General features: G+C 42.8%; 8 protein-coding genes across 8 annotated transcripts; 3 read left to right on the forward strand and 5 right to left on the reverse strand.

Moving 5' to 3' along the window:
- Positions 1 to 48: 48 nt before the first annotated feature.
- EAE97_003207 (uncharacterized protein) lies at positions 49 to 408 on the reverse strand (the record flags this gene model as incomplete). The annotated part of the gene is made up of 1 exon (XM_038873719.1): positions 49 to 408. One exon carries the CDS (start codon positions 406 to 408, stop codon positions 49 to 51), a length of 360 nt encoding a protein of 119 aa, XP_038735582.1.
- Positions 409 to 1,095: 687 nt separating this feature from the next.
- Positions 1,096 to 1,295, forward strand: EAE97_003208 (uncharacterized protein; the record flags this gene model as incomplete). Its single annotated transcript, XM_038873720.1, has 2 exons — positions 1,096 to 1,130; positions 1,151 to 1,295. The coding sequence occupies 2 exons, from the start codon at positions 1,096 to 1,098 to the stop codon at positions 1,293 to 1,295; spliced, it is 180 nt and encodes a 59-aa protein (XP_038735583.1).
- A 3,800-nt stretch (positions 1,296 to 5,095) lies between these two features.
- On the forward strand, positions 5,096 to 5,845 carry EAE97_003209 (uncharacterized protein; the record flags this gene model as incomplete). The annotated part of the gene is made up of 1 exon (XM_038873721.1): positions 5,096 to 5,845. The coding sequence occupies one exon, from the start codon at positions 5,096 to 5,098 to the stop codon at positions 5,843 to 5,845; it is 750 nt and encodes a 249-aa protein (XP_038735584.1).
- A 160-nt stretch (positions 5,846 to 6,005) lies between these two features.
- On the reverse strand, positions 6,006 to 6,962 carry EAE97_003210 (uncharacterized protein). Its single transcript, XM_038873722.1, has 2 exons — positions 6,617 to 6,962; positions 6,006 to 6,556 (listed from the first exon to the last, which is right to left on the reverse strand). The coding sequence occupies exons 1-2, from the start codon at positions 6,707 to 6,709 to the stop codon at positions 6,239 to 6,241; spliced, it is 411 nt and encodes a 136-aa protein (XP_038735585.1). The 5' UTR covers positions 6,710 to 6,962; the 3' UTR covers positions 6,006 to 6,238.
- On the forward strand, positions 6,951 to 9,214 carry EAE97_003211 (uncharacterized protein). The gene is made up of 3 exons (XM_038873723.1): positions 6,951 to 7,569; positions 7,628 to 7,923; positions 7,974 to 9,214. The coding sequence occupies exons 1-3, from the start codon at positions 7,221 to 7,223 to the stop codon at positions 9,153 to 9,155; spliced, it is 1,827 nt and encodes a 608-aa protein (XP_038735586.1). The 5' UTR covers positions 6,951 to 7,220; the 3' UTR covers positions 9,156 to 9,214.
- Positions 9,215 to 10,059: 845 nt separating this feature from the next.
- Positions 10,060 to 10,973, reverse strand: EAE97_003212 (uncharacterized protein; the record flags this gene model as incomplete). The annotated part of the gene is made up of 3 exons (XM_038873724.1): positions 10,060 to 10,548; positions 10,631 to 10,702; positions 10,758 to 10,973. The coding sequence occupies 3 exons, from the start codon at positions 10,971 to 10,973 to the stop codon at positions 10,060 to 10,062; spliced, it is 777 nt and encodes a 258-aa protein (XP_038735587.1).
- A 991-nt stretch (positions 10,974 to 11,964) lies between these two features.
- EAE97_003213 (uncharacterized protein) lies at positions 11,965 to 12,678 on the reverse strand (the record flags this gene model as incomplete). The annotated part of the gene is made up of 3 exons (XM_038873725.1): positions 11,965 to 12,356; positions 12,415 to 12,575; positions 12,668 to 12,678. 3 exons carry the CDS (start codon positions 12,676 to 12,678, stop codon positions 11,965 to 11,967), a joined length of 564 nt encoding a protein of 187 aa, XP_038735588.1.
- A 959-nt stretch (positions 12,679 to 13,637) lies between these two features.
- EAE97_003214 (uncharacterized protein) lies at positions 13,638 to 15,678 on the reverse strand (the record flags this gene model as incomplete). Its single annotated transcript, XM_038873726.1, has 6 exons — positions 13,638 to 13,976; positions 14,027 to 14,300; positions 14,361 to 14,674; positions 14,737 to 14,865; positions 14,927 to 15,165; positions 15,222 to 15,678. 6 exons carry the CDS (start codon positions 15,676 to 15,678, stop codon positions 13,638 to 13,640), a joined length of 1,752 nt encoding a protein of 583 aa, XP_038735589.1.
- Positions 15,679 to 16,693: the final 1,015 nt, after the last annotated feature.

A 16,693-nucleotide genomic window follows, 5' to 3' on the forward strand; every position in this document is an offset into this window, starting at 1 on the left:
AGAAAGAAAACCACAACTCCATCAGTCTCTGCTTTGCACCTAGAAACCTCAATGCGCCCACTTAACACCTTGGAAACCTCTTTCCACTTCGTTCCAACGCTCATCGCTCGCTTGTTGCTGATGTGCATCGTATTCCTCCACGACCCAAGACTTGTAATCTCTGGGTTCGTTCTCATATCGCTTGATTGCTTCACCTTGATGCTTACGCTCTGCTGAATCCTGTTGGGATGATTGCGATGAGGATGAAATTGCGGATGAAGATGAAGTGTGTGAGACACTTGAGCCATGTTGGGCTCTTTGAGAGGTAGAAGACGACGTCGAGTTTGACTTTGAGGATGCTGATGGTGTGGAGAGATATTGTTTGGAGGATCTTGAGGAAGAAGAGGATTTCTGAATTGAGTTGCACATTGTTGAATAGATGTCTTTTGGGTTGTTTCGAGTCAGCTTGATGGTCCGAATTATGATTGAGTCAAGTAAAGCTGGTGCTGAGGGGTCGAGAGGACTGGAGAGTAGAAGTAATGAAGAAAGAAAGAGCAATTAAATAGTATTAGGTTATCGAGTTTGACGTGGTCAATGAATGCATATGAATGATACACAAAACTGCAGATATGTATTTGCCACTGGGATGCTGCATATATAGTAAGGGCACGTAAAGTCTTTCCAAGTATGGAAGTTAAAGCCTCCAAACTTTAGAGTCCAAGGACAGGTGAAAAGATATGATCAATATGAAGGACAAGAGGAGAAAAAAAAGAAGCTCTTCTCGTTGCGATACACCGAACGGGTGATCGACTATCAATACAACGGGTGTGTTTTCCAGATCCCAGAAAAGCTCCTTGAGTTACACGAGGGTCATGCAAAAATACCCCTTTCTATACCCGACTCGAGTACACAACGCTCTAGGGCTCTGGGAAAGGGTGAATACTACCCGCCCTGGAGATCCCCGCCCTATAATGATATCCATACGAGGGGCAGTGAAGTTTGGAAATAACTACAGGATCATTGAAGACTCCGGCTAATGATCCCATAGGATCAATTAAGCTTGTTTGAGTATAATTGTCGCTACCGAGGATCACGACATGAGAACTACATTTCCCCATGTCTGTACAATCTCACACCAATTTTATTGAACGGTATTTGCAAAATCCAATAGTAAATGCCATGTCGGCATTAGTTTAGTCTCGGGTATTGGCGGATATGCAATAGAAGTAACCTTACAAACGGAAGAGGGCGCTCAGGGCGGTGCAAGGTACACTGAGGCTCATGTACTTGTCGAACGTGCACACCCAAGGCAGTAAAAAATAGATTAGATTGATTGCTTTTTGTCTCAGAATTCGTGGAACATGAAGTCGTGAGGATTTTGAATATGGCATTCGGGTGTAAAATAATCTCGGGCCGGAAACAGAGTAGCCGAGGGGTCCGAAAACACGGAACACAAACACCAGTTGTCGAAAGAGATCGGCTCGTTGTACTGCCTCGATTCGATGATCTTTTCCCTTGGATTCCGGGCCAGACCGAAATCGGGACAGACCGAGAGCATGAATAGGTGGCATTTGTGTTATTGTCTACCCCACGTGGGGTCGGCTATTGGGGGCGAGGATGAAGGCATACGGACGGGAAAGGGTTCCAATGTAGTGTAATATGAAGAGGGTTGGAATCAGTGACAACTCTCATTAAAATTGGAGCGATGGTGAGGCAAAATTAATGCCCAATATCCACCACCTAATCTAGAATCTAGAATCTTGGTCAACAAGGGTGGAGGTCAAATTGGTGCGGTTAGATGTGTCACGCTCACCAATTGAGATTATGCTAGACTAGACTATTTTGGGTGCGACTGTGCGAAATCTGTCGCTAGAGTAGCTAGCTGAATCATGTGATACTAGTACAATGCTGATAAAAGCACCTTAATGGTTACTAAGAACGATTTCAATCCATCTATGTGCCTTGGGTACTTACATTTATCTTCCGCTTTTTCTCGAAATCGACCCTTCTAGTATCTACCAAGAAGAAGCTATGTATCAATCAAAATTAAAATTGCAACGTGAAATTGGTAACGAGGATATCCAATGGACCAAGATATTCAGAGCAATAAGTCATATATCTGTCCCCAAGCTAGAGTTAAGTGACAGTCGGTGCTGATACTTCGAGGGAATTTTTACTCGTGTACATCTGATACAAATCTTGTGCAAGATGCATTTCAAACCTCCACCAGCTTCGGCCAATTGACAATGCCAAGTTTTCTCTCGGATAGTGACATCGTGATCAACTTACTGAATTCGGCAATCTCGTGTGATAGAATTTCGATCGGATGTTCATGACAAAAATGTTTGAATATCTAAACATATCAACATTCAAATTCATACATTCTTATAAGATAATCAGTAAGCAATTCAAACCCAATAACTCCCTTGGTTGTCCCCCTGTCATCGTCTCAATTAAAACAGCATAAGGGTTCGAGTTTCATAGTGACATTTTCAGTATGCCAAACTAGAATCTTGTTGCCTCTGATCAATAACTGCTACCGCGAGCTAGTCTCTCACTTTCTTTCTCGGTATGGGTTATTTTTTCCGCGATCGATATAGCAAGTAGGATGGTACTCAAAATCAGTATCTATCGTCGAACATCAGGCTCTATGCTACTTGGATTGGGATCTCTCGCCCCAGTAGAGTTTTCATGTGTAAATTAGCATAGTACATCACAAGGTTCATAACATTAAGTGAATAAGAGTATCAAGGAATAGTTTGAACGGATAGAGAAAGTGGTATGACGGTCATATCAAATTTGTATATTGCAATACTTAGGGCAAAAGGTGCCAACAAAGAAACTAGAGACGAGGATGAAATGCATTCATACGATCAAACGGGAACCAAGATGCTTGGAAATTCTCGTTGTTCATGGTCTCAAAAACAATTTATGCCTTGTCTTGCATGGAATACTGTTTAACAATGATACCTTTGACAACATTTTCTTTTCTTTCACAACCTCTTCTCCCTTTAACGATACTTGCTGTGGATTTGATTCTGGAAGTGAAGCTGTGAGCAACTCCTCACACCCGCGATCTTTTTCGGTAGACACTAGGAGAACGGTGTTGTGAGTTTGATTTGAAGACGAAAGATTAGCGTATTTTGCATAGATGAAGTAAGAATAAAGGGGGCAAGGTTGTGTTATATTTTTGTGACTTTTGATGGGAATATTGATCTCACATCCATTCAATTTTACGTGATATCTTTATAGGAACTGAACTTGATGTTTTTTATTTAATATTTTATTGCAATGAAAGAAGAAAGTAGAGTAAGTACCAGACTTACTATGTCTTGCTCAACAACTCCATATTCATCTGATCTACAGATAAAAACATACAATACTCTTCAAACTCCACTTGAGTCAATCAATTCAGCCCTCAGCTCGCGGGCTCGACGGAAACTTCGGTGTTTATCTGTCTCCAGCAAATAATGCAAACTCTCGTTTCATTGACCACTACCACTTGATAGCGAGGGCAATCAGTTGGACGGCAATTCATTAGTTCCTGGCGAGTGCAACCCTCGATGCTGAGAGTGATGTCTCCGCAGATATAATGAACATGGCGTTCTGTGCACATGGTTAAGTTTAATATGGATTGATAGATGTTGCTAGTAGATAGTATGAATAAAGCTTTTACTAGAGTGTAATTTGTAGGCTTTGATGTTACTGTGACTTAGAGCTAAACATTATGGCATGAAATTGGAGAATATATGTTCATGTCGCAGAGTTATTTTGTCATTGTTTTCAATGTGAGTTAGAGCGAGTAATAAAGAAACTTGGCTAAGCAACAGCCTGTGAACACTGAACAATGCCATAAGTTTCTTTGTCACATGAATGTTCTGAGATTATCAAATCCAGCTTGATATAGATGATAAGATCAGGCGGATGATGGGAAGTTATGCAGTAGGCCAACTTAGGAATGTGATAGAAGACATCTATCTTGAAAAGTTATATCTCTAAAACTATCTCCAGAACAATTCAGATTGGAGAAGTGAGTTGTTTAAATTGAAATTAACCACCAAATTCGACGACGAAATTTCACTAGGCTTGCAGGAGAATGGAACTTTCCATAGTATAAAGATATACAGTACCTAGTTATGCCAGAGGGTGGATGGAAGCCTTTGAGAGTCGTTCTAGCAAGAGCAATTAGAAGCAAGTATGATAAAAAGCCATCACTTGATAGGTACAGAAATATACGCGGTTACTGACATGAACTCTTATGGTTTACAAGTGATTGGGTGACATTGTAGTTACAAGAAGGTCCTTGACCTTTAAGTAACTCGTCCGGCCTACAATCCGATAATAAGAAGCTCTCAAGGCCTACTACTCCAAACTGAGTATCCGAACAACCCATACGACTGAGTGCATTTCGTAGATTGAAATATCTTCAGATGTTGAGAGCGTTCGATTATCAAACTGCATTTCGGATTTGTTAGACTATTAATCGCACTGCCTCGAGACTGCTGAGGTTGTTAGCGAGAGAATCACCCCAAGCAACACCACTTCAAACTGTCCAGTCATCTTCTTGTTCATCACTTTATCTTGATTCATATTGAACATCTCGGAAGCTCATATTCTGGTTTCGAAATGCCATATGTCTGCTCAGGATGTTTGAATAAATAAGGTTCATGGTATAAAGTCAAGGTGGTGGTGCCATTCCAGGGATGGATTTCCGCAAAGTGATCTGTGTTGGACCCTTACCTTATCAGACCCCACCTCCCCGCCAACACTTCTTCGAACACCTCAATTCCATTGAAACGGACATCCGCAATATGATCCTGACGACTGTTCCTGTACATTGGACTTGTTCGTATGCATTCATCGTTGATGGAATTTTCCGGATCAGGTTTCCATATATTTCTGAAATATGATCGACTGATTGTCAAAGCACAATAGGAACGTAGCACAAAAGGCTAGCTGTTCTAAATTTAGCATATCCTGATCTTACCTGTCATCAGCTCAACAACTTACACATTTATATCAATCTCATTCTCATCCAAGAATCATATCTCATTCAAAACTCTCCATAATACTCATTGATCTCCCAAACCATAAACTCCGCTATCCACCAGCAATAATGGCTACACACCGCGACCCCACACTTGATCTACCCCGGCTACTCTGTCTCCACGGCGGGGGAACAAACGCTCGAATCTTCACCATGCAATGCCGCGCCCTCTCTTCGCATTTGAAACCTTATTTTCGTCTCATATTTCCCGAAGCACCTTTTGAGTCTGGTGCCGGGCCTGATGTTACAAGTGTCTATGGGGATTGTGGACCTTTTAAACGCTGGCTCGGCTGGTTGCCAGAACATGAAGTAATAGATACACGTGATGAGGTGATTGCTATCGAAAAGAGTATTGAGAAAGCGATGAGAGAGGACGATGCTAAAGGGGCTACCGGGGAATGGGTAGGATTGTTGGGATTTAGTCAGGGGGCGAAGATAGCTGGGAGCTTGTTGTTGAGGAGGCAAATCAGAGAAGAAGGGGGAAGGGACTTGGAGGGTCATAACTGGAGATTTGCGGTTTTGATGGCGGGAAGACCACCATTGATAAGTATGGAGAGAGATCAGGATAGATGGGGACCGGTGGATGAGAATGACGTTTTGACTTTGCCAACGATCCATGTTCATGGCTCCAAAGACCCGGGATTGGAATTACACCAAGAAATGCTCAGAATTTGGTGCGAGAAAGGAAGTGCGCAAGTGGTTGAATGGGATGGCAATCATAGAATTCCAATCAAAAGCGGAGATGTCGAAGCTGTGGTCAATCCACTGCTCGCATTAGCGGAACAGCTGGGTGTTTTGACAGTTGACTTGCCTGTTTGATTCCATCAAGCATCTGCCCCTTTGGTCTTGGTTTACAGTCGAGCAGCGATGAAGCAAGTATAGAAAGCGTTCACCTTAGACTATTTATCTTGGAAAACCCATGTTCGTTTTTGACCGCAAATTACTCTGACCAAAGCGAGGATTTGGACGTTGAGAAGTCGACTGAAATGGTCTAGGTAACGTGCATGCTTAGATTTTCATGAAATGAAACGCTGCAATCTTTCGCTCAATGTGTTCGCTCTGTATGTTCAAATCTGCCTTTAACTCCACAACCAAGCAATAGTATAAACACACAGCTTCACAGTTGTTTCCTTTGACCTCTCAATCTGCTAGTTTGTAATGATTTTTCGAAAGAAGTATCTCGATCACCAGATAAAACATCAAACCCCTCTACTAAGGTCCACTTGCCTCAGCAACAACTGCTCCCTTGTCCTCTCCCTCCTCCTTTGTCTTCTGCCGTTCTTCCTCTTCAGGCGTCCTCGTCTTCAGCTGTAAAGCATGGATGCCACCTTCCTTTGCCATCTCCTCTTTCAGTAAAGCATACACCATTCTATGTCTTGCAGGTTGCATCTTTTTGGTGAACGCTTCCGATACGATCTCGACTCGAAAATGGGTCTCGTGAGACGTTGAGCCAGCCATAGCTTGGTGATGTGAGTGTTTGGATGAATCATTGAATATTTCAAGACGGGTAGGTTTCAACTCTTCTGTCAGCTAGAACGATGTGTTAGTAGGGACGATGAATAAACCGGAAATGAGGGGAGGGACACTCACCCGAGTGCGTATGATATCTTCATATGGAGTATTGGATGCCATGATTGTTGATAGATAGCGCCGTGAGACAGCGGGACGAATAATGCGAAGCATTAATCTATTGCTTCACAAAAGATTGAAAAGATGGTAATGACGAATGTTTGATTGGCGCGCAAACTATTCCAATATTTCTTTGATTGTATGGTATAATTATGTGTTGCATGACAGCCTCGTCAACTATAGCAAGGATAAGGGAAGAGCCTTGTAGTTTTGAGGCTAGACTTTTTCCAAGAATCGGCCCGCATCGTCATCCGTAGCCTTTCCCGAATTGCAATTCTAGATCCTCGAAATCCATCTTCAGTGAAGAATGTTTAGATCTTAGACCGTTCATAGGCTTTCCATAAGATCTTCGCTCTAAGAAAAGGACATTTGTATTATATTTTGAACATAAGGTAGCTGCAATAAGGATTACCTAAAAGCAAATTGATCTCAACCGATATACTACTTATCAATACGTTCCCCAGCAGCATCAACTCCACTCCGGACCTCGGACGATTAGCAGCATCTCTCGACAGGCCTCCTTGTAATTTGGTTTTATCTGCCATCCAATCAACCACCCTTACCAATGCCTCTCCACCTTCCTGTCGTCTCAATGTTCTGCAGTAGAAGATCACCGTCACTTCTACAACGAACCCCCTCAACATTCCTCCGTTCATTGTCAAAAACTCCCGCCACTCTATTCAGTGCAAGAATGGCATCCACGCTCCCAAGATTACCTCTCTTCGAAGCTATCTCAAGCCATGACCCCAAATCTACATCAGTAATACATTCAGCCTCTGGAAGACAGTTTACATATGGTCAATTGTTACATGATGTAGCGGAAAGAAGAGACAAACTCTTTAACGAGGCTGGGCAAAAGGGATTAGAAGGAGAAAGAGTTGCTTTCCTTGTAGAAAATAGCTATGATTATGTGGGTGCGCAACCCAAATTATCCGTATGCAGAGAGAACATAGATTAAGATAATATATATAGTGACTTTACTCTCCATCTTTGGTTCACACTCTATAGCTGTTCCATTATCCCCGGCATTTCCTGCCCATGAATTACAATACATCTTGGACCAAAGCGAGGCTTCGATGTTACTGTCTTCAACCAAGTTCGAGAGCAAGGCTCAAGAAGTGATGAATACTGATCTGGAATCCAAACCAAAGCATATTAAACTTGAGAAGAAGCTTGAGAATTCAGACTATGGCAAAGTCACGTTGGAAGGGCCATCGGAGGGTAAAGCAGGCATGATGTTGTACACATCAGGCACAACCAACAGACCTGTGAGCTTTCCCATTGGTATAGGACTTGAACAGTTACTTACAGATACTAGAAAGGAGTTCTACTTCCTCAATCGGTCCTAACAGCACAATCAAAATCTCTGATTGAAGCTTGGAACTACAGTCCTCGAGATCATCTCCTTCATGTCCTCCCTCTTCATCATATTCACGGCACTGTAAATGCTATTCTTGCGCCCCTATTTACCGGTTCCACGATCGAGTTTCTCTTCCCATTCAACGCCACGGCCGTCTGGCAACGCTTCGCTGCCCCCTTCCTACCGGATACCCAAATCAAGGAACCCATCACGTTCTTTACAGTCGTCCCCACAGTCTATAATCGCCTTTTAAAAGCCCACAAAGATCTTTCCCCCGAACAACAATCTGCAGCAAAAGAAGCCATTTCTCCCTCAAACCTCCGCCTCAATATCTCCGGCAGCGCAGCCCTTCCTACTCCCACCAAAAATGCTTGGTCCACCCTCTCCTCCAACAACATTCTTCTCGAACGCTACGGTATGACCGAAGTCGGCATGGCCCTCTCTTGTGGTCTAACACCCACGGACCGCGTGGACGGCAGCGTAGGCTGGCCCCTCCCCACCGTCCAAGTTCGACTCGTCGACACCGAAACCAACGAAGTGATTGCTCCTGGCTCAGAACTCGATTCCGACGGCAAAGAACGCGATGGAGAGATACAGCTCCGCGGTCCCACGATCTTCAAAGAATACTGGCGTAACCCAGAAGCTACACTCAAAGAGCACGTAGATGATTCCGATGGCGGCGGTCGCTGGTTCAAAACGGGCGATGTGGCTGTGCGTCGCTATGTTGAAAGTGCGGGGAAAAGTAACCAGGAATGGGCTAAGGGTCCTATGTATTTCATCCGCGGTCGCAAATCAGCTGACATCATCAAATCCGGAGGGGAAAAAGTAAGCGCGCTTGAGGTAGAACGGGAAATGCTATCGCTTCCCCAGATATCAGAATGTGCAGTCTGTGCCGTGCCATCGGGTAACTGGGGCCAAAAAGTTGGGGCAGTAGTAGTATTGAACGAAGAATTTTTAGAGGGAAAGAAATGGGGACCATTGGATATGAGGAGAGCGCTCAAAGAACGATTGGCGGGATATAAAATCCCGCAGGTGATGAGGGTTGTGGAAAGTATTCCGAGAAATGCAATGGGGAAGATTAATAAGAAGGTGCTTGTGAAGAGCGTTTTTGTAGATGATATTAGTGGAGATGAAATGTGAGAGGTAAAATTGTAGTATAGTAGCTCCTATATATAGAGAAGCGAATCAATCAATCACCGTTCCCATCTATGGAAGAGCACTTGGGGATTTGCTCTCAATGTAGATGAAATTTATCATTACAATTTGCAAGATGGCTGATGCTAAAGTAGGAGGGTATCAATCACAATTTCTGGATAAGCTGTATATTCACCAGTAGAAAATAAATACATCATCTGCACTGCCCCTATCTGTAACCTCTGTCAGAATGCATACTATGGACATTACATCACCTAAATATATCGATACGCCGCTAACATAATGCTCCCAAAGAGAGGAGAGGAGAGGAACGGGAAAAAAACAACCATACAAGCACTAAATAGAAGTCCGATTCAGACGAAGAAGCCCTCATAAGCAAATATACACTCATTGCTCCTTGCACAAACTTCAGACGAAAGACAACAACTAGCACACCCATAACCATATACATCTTTGTCAACATGCTTGCCTGGCATTCACTGTGACGCTCATTGTTTCAATTGATATGTAACTTTGATTTTGCTAAATTCATGCTTCGCGCATCTCTATGAACACACCTCTGATATCTGAGCCTATATTGATTGCCCAGTGTAGAATAACGCCATGCATAAAATAACCACCACCAAAAGCGGTAATGTAATAGCAGAGCAATAAAAACAATATGGCACAAATACTACTCCCCCATAGTTTTAAGAAGCCGATTTTAGGTATTTGTTGCCTTCAAGAATGCTGCATGCAGATAATGCCATGAAAAAGTCGGAAACCTTTGTTGAACCGCCATCCATTTAGCCCTAGCCTACTTCGTGGACCTTTATAGAAAAGAAAACCACGAAATCGTAACGCAGGTAAAGGAGAATCGTATCTCATCTCGTGTGCATGTCCAAAGCGTCTAGACTGAATGCTTAGCCTTCGCACGAGTACTTCCACTGTGTGCACTGTCGGTATGTCCAGAGAATTCAACTGCTTCGGATGCTGGGAGCTTCAAGACTTCCTTAAACTTTTTGCCGATGTTCATTAGAACTTCTTTGCCCTTCTCGGCAGATCTTCCCTTTCCTCCAGCACCATTACCATCTCCACCTCCAGGAATGCTCTTGCCGATTGTGCGAGTCCAGACACCAACACGGTAGAATCCCTTTCTAACGTTGACAACAACACCCATCACCTCTCCGTCATCCTCTTCTTCGAGAGTCTCTCCGATAGCTGCCAACATGACGTGGAGCCAAAGTTCGTCAATAGGAACATTGCGCTTTTCCTTGAATTGATATGACCATTTTCCACCGTGTTTGTTTTGCTGATCCTCCCATTCTGGTCGAACGCCTTCCTTAAACAGATGGTAATCGGATTTGAGAGCGAGTTCAGAGGTTGGTGCGATATTGTTCTGCGGAAAAAAAAAAGTTAGCAAAAAGAAAAGAAAAAGAAAATGATAGACAAAGACAAAACACTGAAAACATTATACTTACGTAGACACCCCAAAATTCCTCAACAGAGTTGAAGGTGATGACTTCTTTCAAGAGATCATTCCAGTTGTCACCCTACGTTGAAAGTCAGCATGGTCGACCTAGAAAGACCTTATGGTAGGAGAACAACCTTTCCACTGGGTGGTTTTGTGAACCACAAAGTCCATTTGTTCATCAAAGGATGCTTGACATTGAAGTTATCCTTATCATGAAAAACAGTAATTTGTTCACCATCTGTGGCTGGCTTGGTGTTTTCATTTGAATTGCTGGCTCCTTCAGGTGAGACTGGAATAGTTGACAAGTCAACTTGTTCACCGGCTGGTGTTTGTGCTGCGACGGCTGCCATGTTTGTGTTATGTTTGAATGTGTGGTAGGATCGAGTGTCTGATGGATCGTAAAGGGGAGGAGAAAGTAGAGTTGAGTTGGAATAAAGTCAGTGCTGAAAAGATTCCTAGAGTTGATGTGATGTGCTCTTGCAGAATTGAATGCGAGGCTAGTCGAAATTCTATTTCCGTGGCGGGGTGATGAGTGAATGGACAATAGTAAAGGCAAAGGAGTCCTGAGACGAGTAGCTCGGTTTACTTTCTTTTGATTTGATAGACTTGTTGCTCCAGGCAAACTGTCTAATTTATTTGTATTGAGATTATCGGAATTCTTCCGATTTAGTATTGTAGGGGTGTGGGTTTGCTTTGGCTGTGAGCACTTTCTTCAATTTTTTGAAGTTGCGATGCGACTAGACTAGACTTGCAATTAGAGGTGGTGGGTGGTGGTGGCCCTTGCTGTTTTGAAAAAGCTCGGCTGGAACCCTTGATGCTTAGTAAGATTGAATATCACGTGATTAACTGGCATTTGGGTAATCGCCGTTGTTTTGGTTGGGCCATCGCTGAAAAGTTGATGTGCAGAAATTGATTAAAACCTTTGAGATATTCGAATACATTTTCAATAGAAGAATGAATAGAGGATAACTTAACAGATGATATGAAGCAATAAACTACTCGGTAAATGTATACTTCGCGTCCAAATGAGAGGAAGAAGTCAAAGAATATTCCACTATCAGATATCAGATAGTGGGATCCAACATACGTCACCGATCAATCAACACATTTACAAAAATTAAGTAGAAAATCATCGACCCCTTCCCAAATGCATTCATTGTTTTATATATGATCTAGACTATCTATGTTCGTAATACAACTGAAGCCAATCCTAAACGCCTTGCTATGATATGATGCAGTACTTTTAAAAGTCTATCCAGTCGAGATCTTGTGAAAACCATCAAATCGCCATTGGCCCAGAGTATGTATCGAATCCCGATTTGTAACCATGATGTACATTTTCTAAAGTTCTTTGACCTTCTCTACCACTTTCTCAACTGTAACTTCCGTACTGCGACCGTTCAAGTAACTGAGGTAGCAGTTCCAGCCCAAGGAGACGATGTTGACAACCAAGACCCTATGCTCAAGAGGAACAAGCTTGAAGTTGACAGCTTGAACAGCAGGCCAGATCATATAATTCTTTTGGAGGGCGGTAGAGTAGTTGGCTTCGATCTTCTTTTTTGGATCGGTTCCTTCGAGGACGGACATTGTGGTGAGGAACAAGCCCAAGTTGATGGGGGCAACAATACATTGATCGGCTGCGACTCGAGCTGCCATTTCGAGGTTCTTATTCTTCAAAACAACATGGTTTTGAAGGAATTTGAACCAGTTGGTAGCGATTGGACCAAAGATAGCTAAAATATATTTATTAACACCTCTTCCTGATCCTGTTTTGAGCTCTTCTCTACATACCACCACCATAAAGTGCCATACGACCTGTGCGAGCGATTTCATGGTCTTTGACACCCTTCTTTTCAACTAATTGTTGTGCCAATACATCTCCAGTTGCAAAGAGGACTGCCGATGTCACACTTTGGGTAAGGACAGGGCGAGCTGCCAACTTCATTTGGTACCTGTTACATTAATGTCAGCTATCGATCGTAGAGATCTGAGACAAAAAGAATTATGATATCAGCGGCTGCATAAAAGATAAGAAAATACCTACCAGCGTAACATTTTGACTATGGAGTATTTAAACTTTGATAGAGTTTTGAGATTGTGCCTAGGTGTCCCTATTATATAAATCCAGAAGTTGATGAACAAGTTGGGAAACTTCAATTCGGATTGGGGGTAAATGTTGTGTTTTTCCAGATCAAATTCAGACCGATAGTTGGTAGCACATACCTAATAAATAAATTGTTATCCTTGGCCGAAGATCTCCATCAGGGTCTGATAACGCTAGCAAGGTCAGTACTGTCTTCGAGCCGACTTCGGCTACTTGTCGGATTCTTGAATTTCACAAATTTGGAAATCCCCAGGTTGCGGAGAAGAATGCTTATATAGTATCCTCCAATGTCTCTGATTTTATTACAAGCTAGTGAATCTTGAAGCTTGACATTGAACTAGCACTAGTGTGCCTGAACGAATGGGGTTAATAACATCAAGAAGCTACCAAAAAGGGGTCAATTCAAGTATACACCAGCTGGTAGGATTAAACAAAGGATATGTAAAGTCTAGATACAAAGCACAATGAATTCCACTGGAGCCTAAACTTGTCTCATCATGTTAATCATTGTAGCATCACTACTCAGAAATTGCTTCATAAGAAAGATACAATTTGCATCTACTCTCTCCCTATGTATATATGTACAGCATATCTCATTATGTTCGTGTGTATTTTCTACTCTTCCTCTATTCTCCAATGATTCTTCCCTCAGAAGATTCTTCTTCCTTTGACTGACAATTTTTTCCACGTGCTCAAACATCTCCATCATATCTTGAGGCCTTGGATGACTCCAGTGGTTGTTGCGCACATACCCAATTATCCCATTAATATAGCCTCTTCGGCCAAGTTCATGTATCATAAATCGTAAATTCGAAACGCTTTTTTTTTTTCGAAATGAATAATAGTAAATAACTTTTTAGCGTCACTGACATGACTACCCAACAGCAATAACTGTTTTGCTTGAGCAAAGCTACATAATTTCGCTTGCGAACTTGCTTCTTAAGCGAATGGTCGGTCCGTAAATGGTCAATACCCAAGGTACGATGGTCAATAGTGCTCCAATTCCACCAAGTAGAGATGCTGCTCCTTGAAATGTAATATTGTTGAACATGATAGTTGCAATGAGAGGGAATATACCGCCTAGAACATTCCGACAGAAACTCTGGGCCGCGAGAGCAGATGACGCATATCGGTGATAAGTGTCTGCGAGGTAGTTGAAAGTTGCCAGATATATCGAGTATATTCCCATAGTCGCGCAGCCGATGGCAAGAGTTGGGACTATCCAAGGAATTGAAGAGAATTGTGTCCACTGAAACAGTGTAAGCCAATTGAGCAATAACTAAAAGATACATCACTTACGCCGAACCAGAAAAGGCCAATAGGCAGCAAAGCCGATTGAAAACAAGCAAAGTACAGTCTTGCCTCGGGAGACGAGAGATCGATTTTTCTTCGAATTATGCCTGGACTTTTTACGCTGTTGGACGACCATTTGAGACACGCAACAAGCCATTGCTCTTGATAGATAGAAATGAAAGTAGATATTGTTGCTCCGATCGACATAGCTGCAAACACAGCGCCGGATTGTTGAAGGTTGAACCCGTGGGAAGTCTCAAACACTAGGGGAACTGAGCCACTAAAAGTATGCAGTATTAGCAGATAAAAATATACTTCTTAAACCTAGCTCGATACTTACAAGGTCAAATAGAGCACCGCCCAAGCAAAGGCAACCCACAAGCTGAAGAAGAATACTACCGACTCTGTGAATAGAAGATGAAAAGGGCGGTAGACGGAGATTTTAATCATTTGCAGGAGCGATTCTCTTTCTTCGTCTGACTTCACCTTCCATCTGATTCGCTGCGACTCATATTTTTCACCTGATGCCGACGTTGGCATATCAATGCCAAAGAAGCCAGCCTCCTCTCGTTCTTCGTACCACTTGTTCAAACATTTTGCTTTCCGGCTCAGTAATATGCTGCCTCTCGTTTCTGGAAAGAAAAGTATTATGGCCTACATGGGACGCATATTAGCATTTCCTTCGGCCAAATTCGGAGTTGAGTCGAAATACGAACAATGAGCAGGAGTCCATTTGTAATAACCTGTACCCAGAATACCCACCGCCATGATGTGTTCTGCGCAATAAAGCCACTCACTAATGGGCCAAGGCCAGTGCCGAAAAGTGCTGCCCCTGAGAATAAGGACTAAATTCAGGTTAGCTGGAAACAAATTTCTTCGCGACTTTCAAAGTAGCCATCTATTTACCATGGATGTGTTTCGACCCTCCTTGTGATGAATATCGCTAATCACTCCACCAACCATTGTTGAAAATACTGAACTCCCACAACCAACAAAGAATCTGGCGACAAGCATGCCAGGATAAGAGCGAGTCACAGCACAGCAAATTTGAGTGATAAAAAATAGCAGCCCGGAAGCTATGAAAATTGGCTTCCGACCATTCAGCTCGGAAAATGGTGCCAGAGCCATTGGAGCGATAGCGAACCCTTTCATGTAAAAATTAGCTGCATGCTTATCACGTAATATTCACAATAATACTAACCAAAGCAGAAAGTGGTGATTCCAACCAGGATCGCAATGTCTGAAACATGCCAGTATTCGGACATTTGCTTGACAGCTGGTGAATATGCACCCGCGGTGTAGGCTGTGAGCATAGTGGCTATACAAGAAAGGAAGACGGTAAATCGTTTGCGACTTTCTGGCCAGTCGAACGGTGAAGTGTACTTCTTCAATTCTGGCCGTGGTGGTGCTGTTGCCGAAGAACCGTCGGATGAAACGTTACTCGTAGGCGAGGGGATCAATGTTTCGAACGTCAGATAATGATAAATGATCGGACTTGACGGATGAAGCGCGCTCTGTGTTGCTGGATTCACCGCAGGCTGAGGGGCGAACTCGAACCCTTTCTGGCCATCGTCCTCGAAATCGGTTGTTGAGTCAGATATTGAGGTTTGCCTGCTAGGATCACCACAAGATGACATATTCAATTCTGCTTCGCCCATTCTTCTGCGCTCCAGACTATAGAGACAAGTGAATGTCTCCAGTATATACTCAGATTGGAACTCGATGACGATGGATATTAAGCATTAGATAAAAGATATAAATGCGATTAGTCTGAGAAAAGAAAACAATGACTCAATGGGAAAAAAAACAACAATGACCGGCATTGAGTAGAGATATGTATGAAAGCAATACTCCCTGGTTCCTATTCCCGTTGAAGCTATAACAAGCCTATGAAGGCTTTACCGCGGATCTCAATGAATTAAGCCATGATGAGTTAGATGACCCGTCTCTAGTTCGAGAATTGGCTGCAGAGATGCGGATTTTACACCGAATTTTCAAATGTGAGTTGTTATTCCCGAACGGAAAGTGTATTTTATGGTGGGTTGGTGGGTTGGTGGATTGGTCATGATGAAAGAGGTAGGTGTGGCGGATTGGTGGATCGGTCTCTTTCGGAGAAGTGGAGTATTAAAAAATCAAGATGGGGAACTTGGCTGTCAATTGCGGACAATATCACGTTTGAACCCTACTTCACGTGATAGACTGATATATGGGATGGCTGAAAATTGAAGGGAAAAAGTAGAATAGGAACACAATCGTTGCGCCTCCACCCAATCAATTGGTAATTATGACAATCAAGTATCTCCAGATTCGATAAGATGTATCGTAAACCATTAATAGAATCTAATCGTCGTTATTCTTTCCTGATGGATATTCTCCGGCGATTGATGGTCATGCGAACCATAGGTAGATAGCTGGATGTAACCTCAGCTCTTTTGTGATGAAGTGATGAAGTGATGAGCGGCCAGATGAATTTCTTCTGGATGACAGACATTGATGGTCTCGAATACGATCAGGCAACATAGGAAAGTTGCCACAAGAAAAAAGGAAGAGATAATTACTATCAGAATTTGAGATCAGAATTTGAGAATGACAAGCAGATTCTATGATTATCGACACTTTCCAACTGTTATATAGAGACCGCTTGCCGCTAATTTTTTCATACATAGAACTACC

This window comes from Botrytis byssoidea (genome assembly GCF_014898295.1).
Source record: "Botrytis byssoidea strain MUCL 94 chromosome Unknown BBYS_005, whole genome shotgun sequence".
NCBI lineage: Eukaryota > Fungi > Ascomycota > Leotiomycetes > Helotiales > Sclerotiniaceae > Botrytis > Botrytis byssoidea.

Bases quoted from the DNA above. Each gene is read 5' to 3' on its own strand.
- EAE97_003211 (XM_038873723.1), top strand. From the start codon at position 7,221: ATGCCTCTCCACCTTCCTGTCGTCTCAATGTTCTGCAGTAGAAGATCA. The intron at 7,570-7,627 runs GTGCGCAACCCA...TAATATATATAG, and splicing joins AAATAGCTATGATTATGTGG to TGACTTTACTCTCCATCTTT. The intron at 7,924-7,973 runs GTGAGCTTTCCC...TACAGATACTAG, and splicing joins CAGGCACAACCAACAGACCT to AAAGGAGTTCTACTTCCTCA.
- EAE97_003210 (XM_038873722.1), bottom strand. From the start codon at position 6,709: ATGCTTCGCATTATTCGTCCCGCTGTCTCACGGCGCTATCTATCAACA. The intron at 6,557-6,616 runs GTGAGTGTCCCT...ACATCGTTCTAG, and splicing joins AAGATATCATACGCACTCGG to CTGACAGAAGAGTTGAAACC.